Source organism: Ambystoma mexicanum, chromosome 11 (assembly GCF_040938575.1).
Source record: "Ambystoma mexicanum isolate Mex_15411 chromosome 11, UKY_AmexF1_1, whole genome shotgun sequence".
Taxonomy (NCBI): Eukaryota; Metazoa; Chordata; class Amphibia; order Caudata; family Ambystomatidae; genus Ambystoma; species Ambystoma mexicanum.
The window spans coordinates 564,664,154-564,691,011 of record NC_090934.1 but is presented as its reverse complement, the minus strand read 5'-3'; the positions used below and the strand labels follow the sequence as shown (position 1 = coordinate 564,691,011).

General features: G+C 40.9%; 1 protein-coding gene across 4 annotated transcripts in view; it reads right to left on the bottom strand.

Annotated features, from left to right (window-relative positions):
* Nucleotides 1–26,858, bottom strand: part of LOC138503575 (golgin subfamily B member 1-like) — a 1,546,163-nt gene that overhangs the window by 344,202 nt on the left and 1,175,103 nt on the right. For all 4 annotated transcript variants that reach the window (XM_069623402.1, XM_069623405.1, XM_069623404.1 and 1 more), the window contains 2 exons: nucleotides 8,860–19,512; nucleotides 8,519–8,670 (listed from right to left, as the gene is read on the bottom strand). In XM_069623402.1, the coding sequence (XP_069479503.1) occupies nucleotides 8,519–8,670; nucleotides 8,860–19,512 (10,805 nt within the window). The remainder of the gene's footprint in view (nucleotides 1–8,518; nucleotides 8,671–8,859; nucleotides 19,513–26,858) is intronic.

Below are 26,858 nucleotides of genomic sequence, written 5' to 3'. Positions count from 1 at the left end.
ACACCATGACTGGATAGCGGACAGACAGTCCGATATGAGTGAGGTGGAGAAAATGGCTGAGGGTAGCCTGAAAGATAGTTGTACGGCATCCCCATAACACTGGAAATTAGCGGTGAAAGTGGCGATCAGATGTTTGCTACCAAAGCTCGGGCTGGTGGACCATTGAACCCCATGTCTGCCCCCCAGCCGGGGCGTGAAAGCTACATTCCCATAGAAGCAAAGGATAGAGTACAGGCCTTCTTGGGGAATCACAATAAGGCACATACAACCATTTATTAATGTAGTTTTGCCACAGTAAAGATTTAACTTCAATAATGTCGTCGTTAATTGTTCTGTGATGGTCTTCAAAGCATCCCCTTCTCTTAATTAAGGACACGCGACCAATCTTCGGTTATCACAACCATGGGTTTAACAGCGTTGGCTTCCTGCGCAAGTAAGAAGATTTACTTTATACGCGTGTGTTACATTTCCATTGTTCAAGGGGTTTTGATTACAGCAGTTCACTTCTATTAGCTGAAAATCTTACGTGAGTGGAAGAAGAGCTGGTTACTGTTACCACCAAGGCTTGTGCAATGCTTTAGAATGCTGTGCTTTGTTCACCGGCTTCAGAAGCGTTTGCTTTGCGGGTCACACTACTTCCCGACTTCAACTACAACTTTGACGGCTTCTGGTTCGCTGGGGGCCCACACCCTTCGCCTGAACAGGTGTCTCAGGTCCGACAAGACATCTTGGGAGTTTCATCTGCTTCCAAGACCCTCAACTTGACGAGTGATATTCGACATGCTAGCAGCTCGCAACCACGGCTATCAGGCTCACATGGGGAAAACTGTTTCATCAGCACGTCTTCTGCTGTGCAGTGTAAATAAGGCATGGTATCAACAGTAAGACAGTCACAAGTGACCACAGTTTAAGGGTGTTTATTGAACGTCAACAAGAGTGTGATAAACACCTATCTAATCCTAAATCTACAGATGGGAGCAGGCTGCGACCATCAAATAAGAGTCTAGTCAAAATAATAGGGCCTATAATAAAAAAAAAATATGATTGCCAATCCTTACCTCTAAATATAAATTGTGTGGGTTAGTGTTCATGAAAAAGAACAAAGTGTTCACAAAAGTGATGTGTCAGATGTTCAGGCCGTTGGTCTCCCTTCCACACATTTTCAGCATGGGACATGGCGTTTCACTTGAGCATAGCCACTCTCTGGCTTCTTCAGCACGAGGATACAGTTCCATTACCTGAATCAGGGCCTCCTATGGCAAAGTCTCTTTATTTATCAAAGTCTCTTGATTCAGAGGGCCTGATGTATCAAAACAAACGAAAAGTTCCTTTCCTCTTACAAGTGCATAATTCCGATGATTCACTCTTCACCCTGGATCCCCCTCACCCTGGCTCAGAACACTTTTACACAACGATTGTTACTTTGGATCCCCCTCTTCTGGGTACAGATCCCCTATTCCAATGTTCAGAGAATATTCTTTCTCAGGTGACTCACGGTTCACTCCAGATCTCCCCCCTCAGCCAGGCTCAGATCCTTCTTCTTACACAATTATTCTCTCTCAGCTGGGCTCGGACCAATTTCAGTTTGCATTAACTCTCTAAGACTTTGGAATATGCACAGAGTTTAGCTTGGCCCGGTGCAGGACCACTTCGATTTCACAATTCCTTTTTACATTTGCCACTTCTCAGTTGGATACCATTGATTGAGCACCCACGTGGCGCCGGACCACTCTGTACACGGTATCTATCTTGGCTTCCAAAGTCCAGTCACTCTTTTGATGCTCAATAATATTCGTGTCGCTCGACACATACGCCTCACACACTTTTCTCTTCAGATTTCTCCATACAGTGTTGTTGCTTGCAACCTTGGATCTAACACAGACCGGTCTGCTATCAGTCTCCCCGACTCACCAGCTGTGCTGACTTTACTGGCGCTTCTTTGTTGTAGGAGCCAAGGACAGTACCACAGCGGCAAATGCTCATCCCCGCCTTGGCTATCGACGCGGGAGAGCCCCGGGTACCTCAGACACTCAATGCAGGTTTCTTCAGCTTTAATTCCAGGTCTTATGGTTGCTTATTCTTGAAGGCTCGTGAAAGTAAAAAAAATTCTCTGAAAAGGTCAAGGGCACTTCCCTCCCTGCAACCCTCTCTGGTCTTGCCGTCTTTCTCCCCATATTAAACTGCCATCTTGGAACTGCTGCTTCCTTGTGTGCTTTGCATTGCTTAGAGTGTGCTTTCGTGCTCTGCCTTTTATCTGTGTGGGGAAGTGTGATGGAAGTCAGGAGTGTGTAATGATCAGTAATTTCTTGACTCTGCCTGACCATTCTGTTGGGACATGTCGGGTATATGCTCGGGTGTTAGTCCGTTTTCTCTCACAGTGAGCTGTCTGTGAGAAAGTGTTTGTGTCTGTTGGAAAAGGGGGATGGGTTGAGTTCCTAAATAAAGGTGTTACAGGGAAGGGGATACCATGTCTCACCATCCGGTGTCCCACTCCCACAAGGCCCCTCATCCAGGTGACCAGCATGCATTGGTCCACCCCCAGGAACTGGATCTAAAAGTGATGGCCATGTCTTGGCCACCTGGATGACAGATCCCCGGGGACTAGCGGGTGAGACACCTTCAAGTTTTTCACAGCAGCCTCTGCACTTCAGAGTTTGGTAGGACAGAACATGCAGGTGTCATCTGCTGTCTCCTCATTCTGGCATCCCTCTTGTGCTCCCACTTCTGCTTACTTTGCTAGCCTTGTGTCTTCCTTCTGCTTCTACTGCCACAGCCTGCACGTTACAGCTCCTTCCGCACCTCTCTTTTCCTGAAGGGGTCTTTAATGCATCCCAGGTTCATTAATAATGTTCCGGCGGGGGCTATTAGCCTTAATTGCCTGACTTTTGCAATGGCCTACTAGGCTGAATTGCCTGACTACATCTGCATGCCTCTTCAGCCCTCTTCCTCATCTCAGTCCCTCTAGGATTCGGGGACTTTTAGTTTCTTTTCAAAAAGTTAGGTTTTGACAGATTTAAATTGGTTTTAAGGGTGGGTTTAATTCCCCTAAAATCATTAAAGAGAGGGACTATGAAAAGTAGCCTTTACAGAGGAAGCTAGTTTATTGACAACTTTTCAAGTTCCTTGTTAGGGTACACTAGGGTTTGAAGAAGGTGTTTAGTTTGCGATACCAAAAATGTTCTTTCTTTTGGTGAAGTCTGCTCAGATGTTCCACAACTCGTGATCCAACATGGGAGTTAGGGACATTAAAATGACAATAAGCCATTACCTCTTCAGGTACTTTGGTGGGATTCTTCCTTAAAGACAGAAAATACTGCGTCTTATCCCACGGAATCTCCTCAACACCCTGGGCCCCGTCTCCTCCCAGGTGATCCTCCCGCAGGAGGCCACCCCCAGGGTTAGGATCAGTAAGCATCTGCTTTCCCCTTGCAACCTGGGAGGAGACTTTAGGCAGGGTTTCAGTGAGGGATCCATAGGATTCTTCACAGTATGCTTTGTTTTGGGGTGTTTGAGGGTGGGGGGCAACAGGGTGAGGCTCCTTGCTGCCTCCCAACATAAAATGGCACCACCCGGGGAAGGGCCTCAGATGGCTGGAAACAGCAGGCGTAGAATGTGTATTCTCCCCCGCTGTTCAAGCCACTTGATTGACTCAGCGTCCTTACCCGGGTACAAATGCCTCTTGTTATAATCTTGTTTACTGCCGAAGATCTTCCTGGGATAAATGCCTATGTTAGGAAAGGTCAATGAAATTACTTTTATGATGAGCAAATGGTACACTTCTCAAGCTTGGTTCAAGATTGCACCCTTTTCTAGCACCATAAGCTGGTATTATTCAAGCTAAGCGTGTCTCTTGCATTGAATAGAGCAATGAATGCACTACATTCTTGCAAAAAGCACTGATTTGTTTCTTCAAATTTGTTATGTTTTCATCTAATGCAACTTGCTCCTTCATTTATGTGCAATCTTTCCCCTAAATCACTCAACCCATCCAGTACGTGCATAGCAGGACACAATGAGGGGATAGTGGTCACTCTCATCCCAACAGTCAATTTCCAGACTATGGATTAGCAAATAAAAATGTGCCTGAATAAAACCGTAATCCATAGTCGTGGCACTCTGCTCAGACACTCTTGTATAACCTCCAGGGATGTCTCCCTTACATCTACCATTCAGTATAGTAAATTAATGGCTTTATTGCCTTACTTTGTGTTTGTTTTAACTACGCAGGTGGGATACATTTCATGCTAGTCAACCCTTGAATTACAGTGTTCAAATGAGAACAAGTCATGTATGAGTAACATCACACATTACATGAAATTAAACAAATCCTAGTCAGTATGTTGGAAATGTCTTAACTTACTCTGCATATTTCTGCCCCTGCTCCTAGACAGTGACAGCTGAGCAAGGTAGGATATCTTCAATTAACAACTTTCAAACGTGAAATGGGTACATTTGTTCATTACTTATAGGTAAGATAATTGAAGCACAAGAAGATTACACTATTTGCTGAAAATCAAACCATTTTGCTCAAGTACGGATCCAGATAATCTGCTTCAAAATTAAGCACATTGGCACTTGCACACATCTCCCATTCCTCTCATTGACAACATTTTTAAGTTAATATAGTACTTTGAGTTCGTGTGTAATTGATTTCTAAGCATTTGCCACATTTGCCAGATAAAAAAAAACAAGAAGATGGGGAACAATATCTTCCAAAGATCAAACAATTTGAGACAAGTGGAGAAACTGGGATTAGAATCACAGGCATTCATTCACAAACTTCACAGGGGTGGCTGACATGTTACTCAACAAGTCAGTACACCTTAATGTTCTTACAGGAAGTGGTATCAAATGCTGCTCAACTAAGAAGATGGGCCAGTGCTTTCCTTTTAACAATACTTAATGGAAGCATGAGGCTGTAATGAAAGCATGAGGCAGAAGCATTTTAATAGACCAGGATTGCTAATTTTCCCCAAAATCCGGCTAGCAAAGTTAAAGTCATATTGACTTAGATCTGTAGTCAGAACTCCAGTCAGAACCCGAGTGATTGGTTAATTCACAGGAGTTGCAAAGCAGTCAACAGTGTGTTTTTGTCACAAAACAGAATATGATGAACAATAGCAGACACAAGAAGTCACAGCGCAACACCAGTTCACTGGGGATATTTATATTTACAAGGTTGGCCCAAATAAAAAAGGTAACTTAAAACATCAGTTAGAACAGCAGGATGGCTTTCCCATTCTTGTAATACTGCAAGTCTTTTAGCTTGCAAATCTTAGCCTAGGTTCTCTCCTCGGGGCACGTGACTGATTCACAGTCCTGAGGGTTTTATATGGTACTCACACTTCTTTCTTTTCTCCTTAGTTCACTCTCTCTGATCCTCATCTTCCTTTACTGTGAGCCCTATCTTCTGTGTTTTCTGGGCCTCATGTGTGTATATGCTTTTGGCATGGGTCGATGTTGGTGTGAAATAGTAATGAACAAAACCACAAAACTTCCAGCAAAGGGGCAGTGGCCTGGGAGGGCATGGAGGCTTTACTCCTATTCCCTTGCCACCTATCTGTCTCAGGGATCTGGCACTGTCACCAAATGTCATGTCGTCACCCTCCTCTTTGGTGGGTCACCACACTGGCATGCCTAGGAGAATTACACATCCTGCCTTCTCCTCTCCCTTCTAACCAGTCTCTCCTCATCTACTTTCTTGTTGCCCTGCTACATGCTCGTACCTGCACCCTGCTCAGGCTCACCTGTTCCATAGGTTGGAAGGGGCCTGCTCCTGCTCTTCTACTAGCTCCATTTTCTCCTGACACACACTTTCATGCTCCTTCCTGTCTCTGTCGCCATCTAAATGTGGTGTCTCCTTCCACCCTCCTTTGTCTCTCCAATGCCGCCTTCACTTTCCTCCTGCTGCCTCCTCGCAACCGCCTTCCTATTTCTTAGATCTCCCCTAACAACCTGGTATTTCCGCCTAACCTCCTTGCTGACTCCAGTCTCTTCTCCAAACTCAGACCGATTTTACTTCTGCCCCCTCTCTTCCTACACTCTCTCTTCAATCTCATCCTCTTGATGCTTTCTTCCACCCTTCTCTCATGCTCAAAACTCTCTCCACAACCTACCTTTTCTGTACTTCAGACAATAACCTCCTCCTTCTCTACCACAACCGTCCCTGTCCTTCTCCTGACAAACACCTCCTTTTGCCCTACCACCAACTCCTCCTGTGTTCTTCTCCGTCTATACACCCAGACCTCCATCTGGATGCCTGTGACTTATCAGGCCCTGAACCCTCCTCCAGGTCTGGTCTGCATGAGAGTGCTTGCATTTGTGTATGATAATTAGTGTGGCAGGGATCAGCAAGTCATTTCACTTGTGAATAATTTGGAAATGCTGTGCTTTACAGGTCCACAGAATAAGTCCCTGCTCGCATAGGGAGGTTCAGTTAAACTTAAGCCTAGTTTTGTTCAGTGTAGGTGGCCTCACTTGAGCAAAGATATTTTGGACATTAACAGGGCTTTGTTCCTCTGCAAACATAGGACTTCTTTGAAAAGGGAAAGGCAATGAGTGGTTAGGTCTTGGGCGATGATCCTGTCACACAGCCTTTGTGAGATGTGGGTTGATTCAGATGATCCCCCCCATGTACATCCTCTGGGCCCAGTACTGTGCCACGGGAGGCAAAAGCAGGCCCTCATGCCACCCTATCACCCCAAGACACAGGCTGGGGACTTCATCTAATGGCAGAATAGGGGTAGTGGTTGCTTCACTGAGTGGAGTGATGAATAGAATTATAATCCAGACTTTCAGATTCCTAGTTCTATGATTTCAGACTTTTTATTATACAATTACACCACATACTGTAGCTCAGTTTTATTCTACGCTCTAAATTTTAAAGACGAACACAGAAACAATGTGATTTGGCCCAGCCCAAGCTGTATCAGACAAATGGTGAAGCCATGATTTGAACCTGGATTTTCTGTTTCCAAAATCAACAACTTGAATACTAAGATGGATTTTCTTGTTCCAAAGTCAACAACTTTAATAAAAGCATGCACAAGCACACTTTATGCTCCTCTCAAGGCTTTAGATTCAATGTAGCACATTTATTATATTGACATGCAGTTTATTTCTAAGCACTCCAATGTTTGGCAGATATGGAAATTGGAGTACAGATATCTTAAGTGTTAGGCCAAAGATCACACAATCTTGGTCATGGGGTGAAGCTGAGGGTTAGACATTAAATCTTGTTCCTAGCCATTACACTATATCCCTTCTCCATTAAGCAATCTTTTTTTTGTTTTATATTGGTGCTAATTTACTTTCTAAATCTTCACACATTTGGCAGATAGGCAAATGGAAGGAAAGAGTTCAAGTGATTGTCCAAAGCTCACAGAATTTAGGGCAGATAGGGAAGACAGGATTATAACCTACCGTCATCTTGTTTCAAAACTGGCAACATAGCCACTGGACCTCTTTTCCTATCACTTCTTTCCCACTCAGTTCTCCCTTTTCTCTTTCCACCCCTCCTTTCTTTCCTTTCAACCAAATTGCACATGGTCAGGTGGACACTGTTGACCGAAGGTGGACACGCAACTGAACGGGTATGGATGGAAAGTGGTACTATTTCTGTGCAGAATTGAGTTGTGCTAGAGGGCTGGGATGTGGTTAAGAGGTAAAAATCAGATTACACATGTGTGGTGGAGTGGGGACTTGCTTCTCAGGATGTGGCTTAAGATGCTTGATAGTTTCGGGGTGAGGTAGTAAAGAGAGCCTAAAGAGGCTGGTTTGAAGTCTTGTAATATGCCTTTGGGCATGGTTGCTTGGGTAGTATGCAGAGATGCATATGTGGGTTGTTGGAGGGTGGGAATGTGCCTGTGAGCGTAGGGGTGGGGCTGTGAGGAAAGAGGGCGTAGGGCTGGTTTGGGTATCTGAGAAATACAATGTCTGAGCTGTCAAGCAGCTATTGTTAATCCTGCATGAAATCATTATGGCTAATCCACTCTGGGGAACTTAATTTCTTATACTGAATAGGATCCATATTGCTTATCTGGATGCACACATTGTTGCTAATCCAAAAACAGCTGAGGTTTATATCAAACTACTTCCTGCATCCATGTTTCTAGCCCTGTCTGATGGCCATCTTTGCTTATTATGTCTGATGAAAGTACTGTTTTTGCAATGGTAGTTAATTGGGACATACTGGCCAGCACGCTTGTGACCCCTTACTTTACCTTAAAGGAAGAAATATTTCACAGTGATCCATGATTTGTGGAAATGTTTTGGTTTGTTAGAAGACTTTGTAGAGGTGGAATTAACTCTCTCAAAAGTAGCCACGTGCTATTCCTACCCAAACCTTTTTCTAGCTCACATGAGCTCTCACTGGGTATTACTGCCAGCTTTTAACCACAGGTTTAGTGTGCAAAAAAGAAATAGCTACTATCTGTACAGGGACCTGACTAACACAGTTAACATACAATGATTTTGACCTGTATAATTAACATTTTACTTTGTAATCCTCACACCATACCTTAGCTTTGCCAGTTCTGCCTTATATGAAGATACATCATGGTCAGTCCTTTCCTGTAAGGCTTTTGCCTTTTGCAGAGCTCTCTCCAAGTCATCAATATTGGACTTTAATTGTACACTTTCCAAAGGTGTGAGACCAGTTGACTCTTGGCCCTAGGTCACGAAGAAAAAATGTCAGGCAAGAAAACACATAATATCATAAATCAATGTCTAATGCTTTTCTGGTAAACAGTAGGATGTGAAACAAACTGTGTTCTGAGACCAACTCAGTTGTCTAAACATTATTTTTTCCCTGGGTTTACCAACAACACACTGAGTGGCATCCCTTTTAAGTGCACTTACCAGCTTTTTTTCATCATTGTAAAAGGCACACTTCCTATTGGAACTGGTATCAGACGACACATCAAGTGACTTACTCCCCTGTTTCATTTCATAGAAACTCTTCACGTTCCTGATTTGCTGCAGCAATCTATCTCTGTCATCTTGGAGGCTGCCCATCGCTTTGGCAAATGCATCTATTTGCTGAGTATAATTCCTACTTTCTGTGGACATTCGAGCAATCTCAAGATCTCTAGTAGCTAGCGTCTGACAAAGATTTTTAATTGCAATGCCAAGGTGATCTAATGTGTCTTTGTCATCACCAGCAAAAACCTCACCAAAGTTGTTATTGTACATTAACTTCGAAAGTCTAGATTCCAAATCATTTAACTTGAAATCAAGATTATCCCCTCGTATTTGTTCAAACTTCAGTTCAGATACATATTTACACTGTAACATCTTAAATTCTTCAATCAACCTATCTCTATCATTTTGTAATGCAGCCATTGCTTTAGCAAGGGAATTGTTCTCTGATTTTAGGTCTGCATTTTGATTTTTAAATTCCATCATCCATTCCTCCTTTATTTTGTCCACTGTCACCATGCCATGTTCCACTGTGTCAGCATTGTGCTGAGAAGTAAATAATTTAGACAATTTGTCTTCATCTTTATGGTCATCTGCTAGTTGAGGGATTTTCCCATTCTTATCTTGAGCTTGCATTTTGAATGATGAGGTTTTCGGATCACAGCCATCAATGTGCCTTTTTTTAATTTGTTCTTTGGATTCAGAAACAAGACGTTCTTTGTTTAGAGTTGCAATCAAAAATTCAAGGTTTTTCGTTTTTGACAACACTTTTCCATTCTCAAGTTCTAAAACTTGGATCTTTTCCTTTAGTAATATATTTAGCCTTTGGGCTTCGTTGTGCTCTTTTTGGAGGTTACAATTTTCTTGTTCAAGATTCTTAATGCGGTCTAGCTGCTGTTTCAATAACTCTTTCAATTGGTGATCTTTAAGAGATAACACCTGAATTAGATCTTCTCTGTAGCGTAGGAGTTGTGCTCTCAGCATTGCATTCTCTGAATGTAGGTCATCAATTTCATTCAGAAGGTTTCTCACCTCCTGTTTCAGATCAATGTTTTTAACCATATGTTCAATAACTGTGCTTCTGTTTTGCTTGTTTAATCCTTTGTAACTTTCTTCCCCAACATTAAGCTCTTCCAAATTGCAATGCCCGTCTGATCGCAGTGTTGCCAGGGATTTTTTAAGGTCCTCAATTCTGTTCGCAAGCTCAGATTTCTCTTGGGACACCTTTTCAGCTTTTACCGACAGGCTTTGTAATTCATTTTCCATCCTAAGAATAGCTTCATGAGAATGGTCTCCCTCTGTCTGCAATCCACTAGCCTGATTTTCTAATTCTTCATTTGGCTTCCTATATTCAGTTTGTATCTGAGACAGAACGTTAGAAACATCCTCACATTTTGAAGAAAACAGCATTGATCTATCTAAATCTGTGCCTTTGAGCATTACATTACATTGTGCCACAGAGCTCATCTGCTTGTGAAAACTTGCATCAACTTCATTATTTTCTGATGAACCACACTTGTATTCCTGCTCTTTTTGCGTGAACCTATCACTCAATATTTCTTTTTCCTTTAATAGATCTGTACCCTTACTTGTGGGGCATATAAAGGAATGGTTTTTAGAAATCTCTGCTTGCAAAGAATCCTCTTTAGTCTGTGCAGATCTGTCTAATTTTGTAAGGGTGCACACACTGACAGAATTGTTTTCTTGCACATCAGCTATCTCCTGTGAGAGTTGTGTATTTGTGTGTGTTTGTAGAGATACCCGATGACGGTGTTCTTGTAATAGATAGCATCTAATCTCCAATTCCTTAATCTGTGCCATTTTCTCCTTCACTATATCTTGTAGAAGTATGATTTTGTGATTACTGCCCTCTATCTGACTTTCCTTATTTTGGATAGAATCTTTGAATTGCTTTTCCCAGATTTTCATTTCATCAATGGCTTTATTGTTCTCAAGCAATGATATACACTGACTGAAAGCAGCTGCTCGAGCCATATTCATGTTTAATTCACTTTGCAGGGTCTTGATAGTTAAGTCTTTAGTGCCCAAATCATTCTTCATTTCATGAAGTTTCTCAACTAGTCTATCATTTTCCTTTCTAAGAGTATCATAACTGTTCTGAAATGCGCTTAACTCCATATTATCCATTTTGAGCTCTTCATTGCTATACTTTTGTTTATTTTCAATTTGTAATTTAAAATTGTCTTCATAATGTTTAAGTTCCCCTTGCAACTTAATATTTTTGGAGGTAAGGGACGCAATCTCTGATTTTGCCCCATCAAGTAAACTCATGTAAGAATTCAGTTTTTCATTAAGAATCTGTCCATCCTCACGTGATTTATTAAGTGCAGCAGCGGTAATATTGAGGTCCTGTTGATATTTATCACCATTTGACTGATAAAGCTTCACAGTTCTTTCTAAATCTAAAATTAGCTCCTGGAATTGGATGGAATCCTTTTGGAGCTGGAGGATTTCTAGCTGTTTTTCTTTTAAAAGTTCTTGCAATTCTTTGGATTTGTATTTTGCACCACTGTGCTCTCTACTGGCTTCTTTTACTTTCTCTTCAAATTCTCTCAAACGCTGTAATTGCTGCATCTTTTCCTGGACATTACATTTTCCCATCTTTAAGTCTTTCAACTGTTCTTCCAGTGTACAGTTTTGCATTTGGGCCGATTTCAAAGCATCTGTTAAATTATCTACCTGTTTGATATTGTTCAGAATCTCAGTCTCTAAAAATTCTTTTTCATATTTTATTTGATCAGAATTCTCCTGTATATTTTCAAGTTCCTCTTGCAAGATACATTTGTCATCTTCCAATATTCTTACTTTTTCATTCAAGCTAATAATGTGTTGTTTAAGGTTTTTTACTTCCTGTTCCAATTTACAACAGACAATGTTTTTCTGATTCAATAACTCTTCACTTTCCTTTAATTGTCCTACTGTTATATTTCTGCCTTGTTCTACAGTGATTATATGTTCCTCTTTTTCTGAAATCTCATTGGTTAGAGATGTAACTTGACTTAACAATGACTCTCTCGCCTTACAAATGTCATCAAATTTACAATGCATTTCAGATTTGTATAATTCCATCTGTTCTTTCAAATTAGATTTACTTTCAAGAAGATTAATTTGAAGACAATCTTTTTCATTCTGCTCTGTTTGTAAATCCCTTTTAATATTTTCAGAAATGCCATTTAACTTTCTGTTCTCTTCTAGTAAGAGTTTGTTTTCCATAGTTAATTTGGAAAGTAGGGACTGATCCTCAGTGGTGGACCTAATCAAACATCCCAGTCTTTCTACTTCACTCTGCAATTCACAAATTTCAGATTTTTTTGACTTAATTAACACATCTTGATTTTCATTCTCTTCATGCAAACAATTAATCTCTTTTTCAAGTTCTTGCTTTTTACATTCCAATTCAATAAATCTGTGATGGAGTTCTTGTTTTTCTTTTCTGGTTAATTCAATAATTTGTCTCATTTTGTCAATTTCATCACTAATGTTTTCATAGGCTTGCAGAAGAGACTCATATTCTTTATTTAATTCACCATGTTTTGCTTTCCAACCAGATAATTCAACCATCATGGACTCTTGCAAAGAGTTCAATTGGATAGAAAAAGCTTCTTTTTCTTGAACGATTGTCTCCATGGTACACTTGAGGCTTTCACATGCAGCACTAAGGTTTTCATTTTCAGTTACAAGTCTGTCATTTTCCGAAACCATAAAATCCTTTTCTTGACACAGTGAAAAGATTACATCAGCATTTTTTGTATCTTCTTTAAGTTCAACTAATGAATGTTCAAGTCTTGAAACAGTTTCTGATAGTTTGTTTCTCTCCAAAATCAATGATTGATTTTCTTCTCTTAAAGATTTGCTTTCTTTTATTACATCTTTACGAGATATTAAAGCAGCATGCAGCTTTTTTTGCAGCTGTTCCTTAGATTTATTCTCCTCACCAATCTTTGCATCTTGATGTTGAAATGTATTCTTTTCAGCATTTAGTATACTAACATCTTTTTGGTTTGTAGCATGCCGCTGAATTTGTTTCTCCAAATCCGCTATTTGTCTGTCTTTCCTTGAACATTCATCCTGTTGTGCCTGGATGCAATTTTCTTTGTTGCTTAGGTTATTCTTAAGCATTTCAATTTCATACATCAAATTTACCAGTTGCAACTTTTCATGATCTCTCTGAAAAGTTATAATTCCATCACCAACTGCTACATTTTCCTCTGAACGGTTTGCGTTTGCTGAAAGATCTTGATTCTGTATGTGTAAATGACATGTTTGAGGATTTAAATCATCTACACCGAACCTTAAGTTCTCAAATACATTTTCAGATGCCTCTGTTCCTTTCTTCAGATCTTCAAATGCAAATTGACAATGAGTGGTTTCTTGTTGAGTTTCTTTCATGCTTTCCCTTGTAAGAATTGCCTCCTGCTCTGGATTAATTTGCTCTGATGTAATATTGATACGATCCACTTCAACCGAGATGGCTTTGGGCTTTATTTGCACATGACCTATCTCAGTAATGAGGATTTCCTGGTCATGCATATGTTGTTGTTCAAGCAAATGCAAAGAGTAATTTAACCTTGCAATCTCTTCTGTTTTTTTAGAAATCTCAACAGATTTCTCACCTAAATTCTCCTTAAGTAGATTCTCTGCCTGTAAGACCTGCACATATTTCTCATGTAGTTCATCAAGTTGCTTTTCCCTTCCACTTAGTTCAGAAAGTAGTTCAGTAACCCTTTCATCAAAAGCCTTTCTCTGTTCTTCAAATAATTTTTCCAAACTATTTTTCTTTTCGTCAGAGTCTACCTTGCACGGGGCCATACTTACTTCGTTTTCAGAAATTAATGCATTACAATATTTGACTGCTTGCTGTAGAGATATGTGTTTAAGATTACCCCCACCGTCTTTAAATTTCAGTTGATGAAGATCCTTGAGTGCATGTTCTTCCTGTAGAGGTTCTTTCATTTTTCCATTATATTTTTCAAATACATTAACATTATCACCTTTCTCTTCCTGAGATTTTGACATGGTTTTGTTTCCTAGAAATGGTGAGGCAAGTTGTTTCTCTTGAAGGTTTTCATTCTCTTTCTCTAAGAGGCTTATAGGTTTAACTTCGCTGTACACATTTTTGGAATGAACACAACAGTCGCCAGCTGAAAAGACTGTCTCAATACATTGAGCTTTTTGATGGTCTTCCTTAGCCTCAATCGATTTAAAATCTTCCAAACTTGAAAGGTGATGAACACGTTTAAATACACGTTCTCGCTCATCCAAATCGGTTTGTACTTGATTAAACAAAATGTCCTTTTCTAGTACACTTTTTTGAAATTCTTGCAATTCATCATCTGGTTTGACAATATCATCATCCAACACTTGAATATTCCTTTGGCATTGCTCTAAGAGAGATTCCTTAGCAGCAAGAACTTCATTCAAGTTACTTACATCAGCATCTTTCATCAATAGTTGGTGTTTCAGAAGTTCAAGGTGTGACTCGTATTCATGTTTCTGCAAATCAGCTACCTCTAAACGGTGTGTTAAGTCATCAATGGTCTTCAACAGTGCCTCAGTTTTCTTTTGTTCTTTTGCAATTTCGTCTTTTCCTGTTATTTCAAGTATTTCCTTTTTTTGTAGTAAATCGTTCCTAATAACCAAAGATGCTTGCAATTTCTTTTTTATATTATCCTTTTCTTTCCTGATTTTCTCTAGGTGATCTTGCACTTGATCTTTTTCAAATGTTAACTCACCAAGTTGGGTGTCCCTCTCAGCTAGCATCTCCTTATGATGCTGCAATTCTTTATGGCACTCTTCCAAATTCAAAGACATTTGTGTCATGTCTAATACAGAGCTACTCTTAGCAGATTCCATAAAATCAAGCCTACTCTTCAAAGTAGGTTTCTCTTTAGAAACATTGACTATTTCATTGGGCATTGATTCCATAACTAAACTAATAGAAGCATCCTTTTCATTTAGTTGATGCGTCAATGCTAAAATGAAATCTTTCTGTTGAGTAGTCTGGGATGTTAAATGTTCTATTATTTCTTCTTTCTTTCTAATGTCTTCGAGCAAATTCAATATTTTTTCCCTTTCTGTTTTTAGTGTTTCACTGTTGTGTTGCAGTTCATCAATTCTTTCAACCATTTGTTCTTGAATCAAACAAACATCTGTGTTTAAAACGGACACCATTTGTTCTTTTTTTTCTAAAAGCGATTTCTGTTGATAAAATGCCTCATTGTTTGACTCTATTTTTTGTAACAAATGTTTAATTTCTGACTCATAAAATTCTTTCTGAATTTCAAAGTCACTTTGTAAATTTTGATTTTTAGAATATTTATCAACAATTTCAGCACATTCCTTTTCTCTGATAGAAAGCATCTCCTTTAATTGATTCAATTCTTTCTCTTTATATTCAATTAAAGAAATTACCAAAGAGAGTTTTTCTAGTCTAGTGTCATTATCAGTGTGTAGGCTATCAGCACGTAGTGTCTCCACATTAATTTCCTCCATATGTTCACCACTAAATAAACCACATCTATCCATTTGTTCATCTAGCATGCACATGACTTGCTCTAAGGAAATGATTCTCTTATCCCTGGACACTAACCCAGTCTCTAAATGATTTAACTGACCCTTAAGCAAGGCATTTTCCTGCGAAACACGGCCATGTTCAGTCTTCCATTTACTTTCTGACTCACAAACACCAACTTCTAGATTTTCAACTTTGAGCTTTAAAGCAGATATTTCTTCAATGTGCGTACTAACCTGCTCCTGAAGTTGTTCTTTTTCTTTCTTCATCTGCAATGTCATGGTGATTAGTTTCACTTCAGAATCCTTTAACGTGTTCTCCATTTTTGCATGTAGATCTTTCAATTCTTCAGATTGTTGTTGTAATTTCTGCTGCAATGAGACTGTGAGATTTTCATTTTCCACAGCCATCATCTTAATATCTTCAAGTAAGCAATTTTTCTCCTTTACCACATTGTTAATTTCTAGCTGGAGGGTCTCTATTAAAAGAGTTTTGTCGTAAACATCATGGGATGAGACAGTATTCAAATTCTCAATATCTGATTTCAAATTTTCAATATGATGTATCTGCTCAAGGCACTGCTTTTGGAGAGACTGCACGCTTAATTCTTTCTGCTGAATTTCACCTTTCAATGAATTGATTTGCTCCATATGTGAACTGTTTTCCATTTGTAGACTCTCAATACTAAATGTTAAAGAATTAATTGCTTGCTGTTTGATAGAAATAGTTTCTTTATTCTGTATAATAACACTATTAATGTCTTTCAAGGCTACAGCGTTTTTCCCAATCTCTTCTCTGAGCTTTGCATTTTCATTTGTTAGAGCAAAAGCATTTCCTTCAGCTATCTGAACACTAGCATCCTTTTCATTTAAAGATAAAAGAAGTGCTGCAATATAGTCTTGTTTCTCACCAAGCTGTTCACTTAGTTGATTTACTTGCTCACAATGAGCATTACACTGTTGCTGCAATTTAAAATAAGAATTTTCTTTTTCACTAGCTAATTCTTTATATGATTTTAATTCATTTTCCAGATTGTATATTTGGCTTTGAAGCTGGGAAGTTAATAATATTTGTTGTTCTATTTGGATATTACCTATTTCCTGTTTACTAATTTTGTCATTTAAATCCCTAAGAAGCTTTTCTTTTTCTATTATAGCATTGTCTTTCTCAGCCACAGAGAACTTTATGTCACTTAATTCAAGAGTCTTGCTATTTACATCTTGTTTTAGGAGTAATGTCTCTGCCTCAAGATCTTTAACTTGCTGTCTCAGGGATTCGCACGCAATCTCTTTATCTTGGAGTTTCCATTTTAGCTCCTCTGTATAGTCTAGTGTATTTTTACACATTGTGTCCTGTTCTGAAATATTTGTTTCCATCTGGTTTGCTTCAAGAAATAAGGTTTCAATCTGCTTTTGCTGCATACTAGAAACCTCTTGCATTTCAGAATATTTGATCCTTAAATTAACATAATCATTTATCTTTTCTTTTAAAGAGTCATCTTTCTTAACAATCAATTTATTTAGTTCTTCGGCTTTGTCATTCAGAATTTTAATCTGAAAATGAAGGTCAGAAATGACTTCCACATTCTCGGATAACTGAACTTTAAATAACTCAGACTCTTCAATCTTCTCTTTATACAACTTTATTTCTTGCTGCTGCCTGCAAAGCTCATTTTCATTCTTTTGAATGGTCTCTTTGCACTGCGAAGTCTCCAAAATGACATTATGTAACTGATTCTGCAAATCTGAAATTAATTGAAAAGACTGACTTTCCTCTTTCAGTTTCATTTCATTCATTTCTTGAATGAATGTTTCTCTTTCAGCAAGCATTGCTTCTTTTTCATCAACTTTATTTTGCATTTTTTCTTTTTCAATGTACATGCTGTCAATTTGATCTTTAAGTGATAAAATTGTATGAGCTTGCTGAGATAAATGTGAACTTAATATTGTAATTTCCTCTGTTTTTGTTTCCAAAGTGGTAACAGTTATTTTAATATCAGCTTTCAGTTTTTGATTTTCCATGTCCAGCATGTTAAACTGTTGTTTTAACAAAACACTTTCAGAGTTGTTCTGTGTTACCTGTCTGCCCAGACTCTCACATGTATTTGACTTGTTGCTTAACTTAATCGAAATGTCTTCATTTTCAATTTTTAATTTGTCAATTTCCTTACACTGTACTTCAAGTTTACTATTTAGAGCTATAATTTCTGCAGCCATTTTATCATTTAGTTTATGTAGATGTTCAATATCTATATCTCTTTGTTTTAAACTAGATTCTCTTTCTTCAACCAACTGTATTATCTTTTTATTTTCAGTTTTCACAGACTTAATTTCATTCTGCAGATCACTAATAAGACATTTATTCTCCTCAAAATAAATACTGTTTTCCTGCAACTGTTTGCTTTTTACATCAAGATCAGCAGATAATTCTTGAACTTGTTTCTGAAACAATTCTATTCTTCCGTGATTCTGGTGTAGCTGTTGGTTTAGTGTGCTAGATTGTGTCAATGCATTTTGAAGAGCTATTTCATTTTCCAGCGCTACCTCTTTAGTACTTGCCAGTTGTACCCTCAAATCCTGTATTTCTATCTGTAAGGACTGAATTGATTCTTTACTTGTGGACACCTGCTTACTTAAAATGGTACATTCATTTGTTTTTAACAACAATTCAGATGAGATTGAAATGTCTTTCTGTTCACATAGCAAAGAAAGATCCTCAACTTTTTTTGTCAATTCTTCTTTATCGTGTCTTAGTAAAGAAATAGTTTGCTGACGGTCTAAGACATGTTCTTCGTTAATCAGTAACCGTTTCTCCAACTCTAAAACTGAATTGTCCAGCCTCAAGACTTCACTTTTCTTTTCATCTAGGATTTTTAATACACTTTCATTTTCATTAAACAACTGTTGATTCTTGCTTTCCAAAATATTCATACTTTTTGTCAAATCAAAAACTGTTTTGATATGATCAGAAAGGGACACCTCTTTCTCTTCAAGTGTTAACTGAAGATCATGATTCAGTTTTTCCAATTCATCAATTGTTTCACTTTGATCTTTAATTTGTCTTTCAAGCTCTCTGTTCTTTTTCTCCTTAGCCTTCAACTTGTCAATGAATTTTAATTTCATAGTCTCACGTTGCTGTTTAGTTGCCTCAAGATCGCCTTCCAGTGATTTAACTGACTCTTCTTTATCTTGATGTAACAACTTTACAGTTTCTTGAAGCAGAACATGTTCCTCAACAATTTTTGATAATTTTGCCAACTCGTCATCTTTCCTAGCTGCTTCAGAAATTAAGTGGTTGTTCTGATCGTTTATATACTTCAACTGCTTTTCAAACTGCTGTTCATTACTTTCTTTTTCCACAAGCAAGGTGTTCAGTTTCTCTTTTGAAGAACAGTTTTCTTCTAGTTGAGTACATAGCCCATCAATTTCTTCCTTATGTTTTGTTTCAGATTCAAGAAGCTTTGCACCAGATACACAAAGCTGTTCTTTCAGGAGCAAGATCTGTGCTTCACACTCTACAACATGGTTACGGTGTACAACAGTATGGGTCTGAATTTGTGAACGAAGTTCTTTGATTGTCTCAGTGTACTCATTAATTTGCATGATCATTTCTTGTGATTCTTTTGTTTGTGCTTCATTTTGGTCTTTAGTCTTGTTTAATTCCAATTCCATATCATCTAATTTCCCTGAGAGTGTGGATATTTTCAAACCCGATTCTTGAACATCCAATGACTGAGTTTCTCTTAATAGGTTATTTTCTCGTTGAGCCTTTACCAAGTTGTCTTCAATTTCTCTTATTTCTTCTTCTTTACAGTGCATCTGCTGCTTTAATACTAGAAGTTGATCATAATACTCAGTCATGTTGGAGGCAAGCAAGGCTAGTTCATTCTCTCTTTCCTCTATTGTTTCCTTTAGATTGTCATTTTCTCGCTCACATCTTTGAAGGTCATGAATTAACTGTGATCGCTCCTCTAAATTACTTGTATTGAGTCTGTCAAGTTCTTCATTTGTTTGGTTGAGCTCATGCTGAATTATTTCCAAAGTGTGATCTTGTTTTGAGGTCTGGTGAAAAAAGACATGAAGCATGTTATTACATACTGACACCTATAATGAAGCACCTTAACTCCATTTATTAACATTATCAGAGAACTTGTTCAATAATTATGTGATGCCAACCAAAAATGTTTTTGTATTATACACAGTGCAAATACACCTTTAATGTGAGTGCACTCTTGTAATCTAAACTCACAGCTACATATCAGAAATGGAAAAGTTACCTTTGTAGTGATTGTGGTACTCGTGGCTTGACTCTAGGCTCTTGCCTATTGCTGTGTTACTGTTAGGGATTTTCCCCCATACCAAATTCATGGTAGGAGTAGATTCAAGAACTAGGTATAGCAGGAAACATTGCCTTCCCTTTGCTACCTTGCAGTTGATAGTAGTTAAGAAATCAAGATCTAATACTTAGGAGGGAAGAACGACAGACGGAACACAAGGTATGACAGTTTATACCTTGAATAAATGGAATGTCCAGAGGTGGCCATTTAAAAGTTAAGTCTAATTTTAATGCAATGGTAAGGGCAAGTTTAAACATGGAATGTCCCAAGTGTAAAAGTGGAAGCTGTTATTATTGTTAGTATTAACACTGGAGCACAACATATTGTAGGGCTTACCAGGGCTGGTATGGTCTACATGTTGGGAGATCTGGTGTGTCGATGGGATGTGAGACCAATCTCAGCTAAAGTGCAATAACAGGATACTGAGTGATACAGGATAGTGGATTAGGTGGGTTGCGATTGGCTGAACCTAAGATGCACCTGATATTGTACAGTTAACATTTAGTGTGTAGAATGAGTATGCTGTCAACTTTGAGCTGTTGCATGTCTCTGGGGTACGAAAGTCCTAGTGGCCAGGTTTCTCACAGCCCCATTGGAAGCATGCACAGCCTGGAGACAAGTAGGGTCAGATGTGGTGAAAACACTTTGGATCCCCCTAGAAGAAATGTCAAACGTTGGGTAACAAGTGGCAAGTAGGCTTCAGATTTCCCCAGAGAAACTGCCAAATGCTCTGAAAAAATGTTGTCTGGAGTCTTCATTAGTTGCTGGCCAGAGCTGTCAAGCACTTGGCTCTAGTTATGGATTGCAGGAGTCTAACACTACCTGTCCCAAAGTTCCTGCGGTACCTGAATAACTGCTAGTGGAATATTTCCAAAGAAGAAGCAGCTGCAGGCCAGCAAAAAGGTCCACTGAACGTGGCGTACAAGCTCATCATTCTGACCCAGCTGAGCCAAACCTCACATGGCACAAGAGTGCAGAGGAAGTACAGCCATGGTAAAACAGGGGCACATCTCAGAATGGGGTGTGACAGATCTACCGGCTCATAAGCTGTGTTTGTATCTTGACACTTATGTTCTCGGTTCTGGGTCAAAGTAAGGAGCAAAGCAGATGTGAGACAGTGCTTTGCCGTCAAGAGAATATTGGAATGTTTGAGGTGCCAACAGCGATTTTCTGACAGTCAGTCTTCAGGTTAGCTTCCAGCTTATATACAATGTCAGCAGACCACCCCCCCACTCTTATGGAAATTAGGGCCATGATGAATGTCCTGTGAGAAACCTGAAGGTGTCTCCCTGGCTAAACCCTGGAGATCTGTCATCTGGGTGGCCAGGAGAGGGCCATCGCTATTGGATACAGTTGCTGGGGTTTGACCAGTGAGGGAGGATCTCCTGCATGGGGGGTCCTCAGGGAGTGGAAGTGGGGCACGGTATCCCCCTTCTTTGCACACCTTTTCCCCATCCTCTTCCGTAATACATTAAAAAAAACTGCCCCCCCCCCTTTCTTACATGAACACTTTTGCACAACATGAAAGACAACAGACTAACACCAGAGGCGTTTACCTGATGTGTCCCAATACCAGGGTCAGGCAATCGACCAAAATCACACACATCCGACGCCCTTTTCCTTTCTCCACAGGGATAAAAGGTGGAGCAAAAGAGCACAGTACGAGCAAGACATACCGCACGACAAGACAGCTATCCAGGCGCGGCAGTTCAAGAGGAGGAGAAAGGTGGCGAATATCAAAAGGCTAACAAGGAGAGAAACGACTTTTCCCTTTTCGACGCAGACCCTCGAAACCTCCGCAAAAGTAATCATAATCAGAAGACCGAAGGACAATAGTCCAACTGTGCTGCAGCAGATGCCAACAGTACACAGAGTGTGCCTACACTGATAAGCAGGAGTGAGGCAAACTCCTGCCACCGTGGTGCCTGCCTCGACTCTAGATACAAGGAAAGCCAAGCGGTTCATCACAGCCGGTGAGTCGAAGGAAAAGCCGGTAAGAACCAAACTGTGTTGAATGAAAGTCGCAAAGTGGCCATCTGAAGAAAGCTCAAAGAACTGAATTGTAAAAGGGAAAAGCAGCTGCAGAGGGAACTCTGGTCAATCACATGTTAAGTAAAACTACAGATACCAGAAGATGTAGGAGAGTCACCAAGATAGGTCAAAGTGGTCATACAGGAGGTCAAGCGAAATCCCTGTAGAGTCGAAAGCCGTTGACCCAAGAACTGTCGAGAAAGTAAGGGAAGTGAATCCCGCTTGTTGAAAAATAGCACATGAACTGTGTTTTGTGGAGATTAGCAAGAGCGAACCCAGCCGAGGGAATGCTAATGGAAAGGGGTGAAGTCTAAAAGGTCCATGAGGTAAAGATTTGTCAAGGCAAGAAGCATTGCATTTGGGATCCGAGCCTGACCGATGGAGATCCAGGGGTGGAAAGACACCACGCGAAGCTCATTGAGAAAGGAACTATTTTGATATTCGAGAGGGGTCTGCCCACAGAAGAAGGGGACCCAGGGGTGGAACCATCACCTCAAGCGCAATCCGAAAGGAGTGTTTTTTTAAAAACCTATCAGGTCCTCGGAACCAGGAGAAGCAACCACTGAAGGCCCTAATATCGAGAAGAATTGTTTTGGTATCCAAGCCCGGAAGAGGGAGATCCAGAAGGTGAAAACTATTACCCAACATCACGAGGAAAAGAAAAGCGTCCGCGCACAGAAGAGGGGAAAAAAAGTAGAAGATCTTGGGAAGGATCAGCATCTTCAGGGTGTTCATTCTTCCCAGCCACAATATCAACAAGGGCCCCCAGTCTAGCAGCAGCTGCCTTACCTTCTACCGGATCAGCAGATAATTGGCCCTGTAGAGTGCACCAAGGGACCCCCCGTAAGGCGTATCCCCAAATACCTAAAGCTGCCTTTCACCCCACCATACAACATATCTCCCTGAAGCCCTCCAGTAAAGTCAAGCTGAGTATTTCCGATTTGTGGCCATTAATCTTCAAGCCCGTCACTGAGCCGAACTCGCCCAGCTCCCTAAGGATCGCCAGCAAAGTTGTCTCTGGGTTTGTGATCGCCATCAACATGTCGTCTGCCCCCGTGCCCTCCTGCCCCCAAAGGTTATCCCCTCAACGTCCGGGGCACCTCTAAGCCGGGCAAGAAGTGGTTCCGGTTGAATCCCATTGTTAGGGAGAATTCTCTGTTTAGGCTGAATTTCCCTACCTAGTGAGTCCCCCAGCAGCTTTGCTGGATTTCTGGGGTTTAATTTTTTTCTCCTGCCAAGAGTGAGACTCTTTTACCCTCACTCTTGGACATGTTGAAGTGTGTTATCTTGGACAAACCTTGTGTTGAATGGGCTATGGGGTCTTTTACTCCATAGGGCCTCATGTATTTTTGTGATGTGGGTCACACAGCACCCTCTGTGCCGTGACCCAGGGGTGTCCTAGGGACTCCCCAACATAGACTCCATACCCTGGGACTGACTACTGTCTCCCAGGGCATGTAAAGTCACCAAAGACTTTGCTAGTCTTGAATCCGAACAGAACCAGTACAAACCATCATATTGTGGACGTACTGGCTGGGGCAATTCGATTGCCCCAGGGTCTGTTAGTCGAGGGGGCACGTCTCCGTCCCCCCTGATCGAGTTTTGGCTGGTGGCAGTGGAAACTACTTTTTATATTCGACCGCGAATATTTCCCTATGGGATTTCCCATTGTTTTAGGCTAACACATTTAATTATTTATTTACGGTAGCCTTAAACATACCGCCGGTTTATATATTTATTTTTATAACTCCGGTTGGGACTTTTTGCCAAAACTTGATTCTAAAATGGCGTTGGTGTTCACCTCTGTAACTCTAACCCAAAGTGGAGCCCTTTGTTCCACTTTTGGCGGGCTTCTCCACAGAAGCCCTCCAAAGTGGTGCCACTCTGTCTGGGGTACTTAGGAGGGGTGGAGGGGGATTTAGGCACCCTGGACTGAGTTACCTTGGTAACTCAAGTCGCACTCCGTCCTGATTGGCCCAAGTGGTGAGCCGCCCGGCTCACCACTTAGCATGTTTGAGTGACAGCTAGGCTGGGTGAATGGGGGCTTGCTGCATAAAAGCAGGGCTTTGGGGACTGGGACTTCAGAAGTCGCCACAGGACCAAGAATCCGACGAGGGAAGAGCTGAGCCGACCTGCTTCGACGACACCCCCCGGTGGAGCCCTGCTGAACCGTCTCACCACTTTTTCCCGACGACCGAGGAGAACTCTTAACGGAGTGGCTCCTTCCCTTGACTGGTGGGGACAACCAGTTTTCGCCTTCTTTCCGTTCTTTGAGGTATCTCGTGGCCGCCTTGCCTGTGCCAAGCACCCCGGCAACCGGAATACCACACTTTACCCCCATACCGCGAAAGTCGGTACCAACCCTTTAACCGGAGGACTCCGCGGCTGGTTTCTTCCCGGGCAGTGCAACGACCCTCTTCTTCTGCTCTTCAGCGAGAACTTCTTCTCCCCTGACCGACGTCGAGCCCTGCTGCCACTGCCTGGAACAACTGCCACCGCTGGAGGATCCTTTCCGCTTAAGGTACTGTGTTCCGCCTGGCTTCCCTTGCCACCGACTGTACGGGGTAGATTTAGTCCCCGGCTTTCGAACCTGGGAGTGCCTGGGACACTTTGGCTAAACTTTCTGAGCCACTCTAAACTCTTTTTGACTCTTTGCAAGACTTTGAATCTCTAACTAACAGTGTGATCTTGGGCACATTTTCGCTCCGGCTACTCTAAGAGTGGGCCCTGCCTAGTGACTTTTGCTCACCTGTGACTTTATTCTTCTTTGAGCCTATTGCAAGTGTTCTGGACCTTAGAGTGGTGTGTTTAACCCATTTCTGCTTTTTCTCTCCCTTTCTTGGAAACTACTAGAGTGTCATCTAACGTTAAGCACTCACCTCTGTTTTAATTAAGTGGTGTTAACCTAGAGTTGTCTAGATAGGAGAAAGGATTGAATCTACTTTCATTATAACTGTGTTTGAAGTGTTTACTATATTTTTGCTAGAGTGTTTTTGTTTTTCTTATGTGTTTTTAAATAAATAACTATATACTTTTGAAACCAAGCTCTGGTCAGTGTTTGCTTGTGCTATTGTGTTTTGGTACATATTGTGTATACTTTGCATACTGCCTAACTCTTCTTGAGAGAAGTCTGACTGCTCAGCCACAGCTACCAGGTAAATCTGGGTGGTACAGACTGCTACCAAAGGGGTTTACTGCTCTACCTGTAGTCTTAAATCTTTTGCAGTGTTCCCCAAGGGAACTGCACAGGTTTCTGCCTAACACTGGTGTACAGCGGTGGGATTTGTATTGAGTATACATTTTATTGTGCTTTAGATACCTTAGTGCAACTAACCACAAAGCTTAGCACTGAAAAAGTAAAACCTCTAACATGTCAGTTATAGAAAGCTATAGTCAAGAGTCCCTTGCAGCCAAAACTGCTGATTGTTTAAGAGTGCTCTGTAAACATAAGGATCTCCTGACTAAGGGCAAGAAAATGGAGCTGATTGAAAGATTGTTAGCTAACCAAAGTCTGGGTGATGGTTCAGAGGAACCTACCACTCCAGCAACTGTAGATGACAGTGTTGAAGTTAACATGGAGCAAAATGTTGATGTTTCTGAGGAAGAGTCAGAAGAGGAGGGTGAGGCTGTTGTAACTGTCCCCCCTAGGCCTCTGCCTGCTCTACCTGCTGTGCCTACTGGACCTTTACCAGGTCCCACATTTAGTCCTCAGTACTTTGAACTAGAGAAAATGAAGCTAGAATTGGAGTATAAGAAACTGAATGCTCAAACTGACAAAGAACTAAGGCTAAGGGAAATGGAGCTCAAGTATGACTTAGAAATGAAGAAATTATCTGTTGAGAATGTTTCTCTCTCTGGCTCCTCTAGAAGTTCCAGTCCTAAAAGACCCCGGATGCCTAAAGAATTGGTTGGTATGTATGAGCCTAAGTTGGATGTGTTGGATTGGTTGTCTCTGTTTGAATATAATCATGGGCTCCAGAACATCACAGGAAATGACTTACTCACCTGGTTGTTCTCTAGGCTTCCCCCTGTTGCAACTGATGTGGTAATGGAGATGGGGGAGGAGGATAGGAAGGACTATGAATGTGTGAAACTAGCTTTGATAGCTAGGTTTGGGAAGACCCCTTCCCAGTATCTTAAGAGGTTTAGGAGCCTCAAAAAGCATGATGGTACCCCTTGGGCTACCTGGGTGAGTGAATGTTTGAAAAACTTAGAGGGATGGATTAAGGGTTACAAGGTGAACACTTATGAGGGAATGAGAAATCTCTTTATGTTGGAGTCAATTTATGATGCCTGCTCTCCTGAGCTCAGACAGCACTTGGCTGATTCACAGGAATTGGATCCTAGGAAGCTAGCTAAGGCTGCTGACTTGTGGGTTGCCAACAGGGCTACTCACAAGGATTCTGGGGTAACTCAGAAGAAGGAGGAGGGAAAGCAGCCACCCAAAGTGAATCCAGAGAATTCTAATACCTCCCATACCAAAGAGGGCCACAAACAACCAAATAACCAGGGTAAGTCCCAGGGTAAACCGAATCAGGCTAGTGTACCTTCTGGCCACAAGCCAGAAGGAGGTCAGAACAAGCCACCCTTCCAGAGAGCATTTGGACAATGCTATGTCTGTCAGGGTACTGACCATATCAAAGGAGATCCCAAGTGCAAGGGTAAACCTGCAGGGATCAGCACAGTCTCCTTAGCCTTCACTCCTGAGGATGAAGTACAGATGGCTAGTGCCCACTTTGAACTCTTTGCTGAAGAACCCTTGGGTCTTCAAGCAACTGTAAACTTAGAGCCTATGGGTCTGGTTAGTCCCCAGAATAGGGTTGTGTATAACTCCCTACCTGTTAACTCTAAGGTGTATTATGTGGACAGTGTTCTTGTCAATGGCCAGGATACTCCTGCCAGGAGAGACACTGGGGCCAGCAGAACAGTAGTGGATGAAAGCTTCTTTCAACCTGAGGATGTGGCCAAAGCACCCAAAGGTCCCACTAAGATGTCTGGAGGCCCTGTCCAAATGGTTCCTATTCTACCAGCCCTCATTCA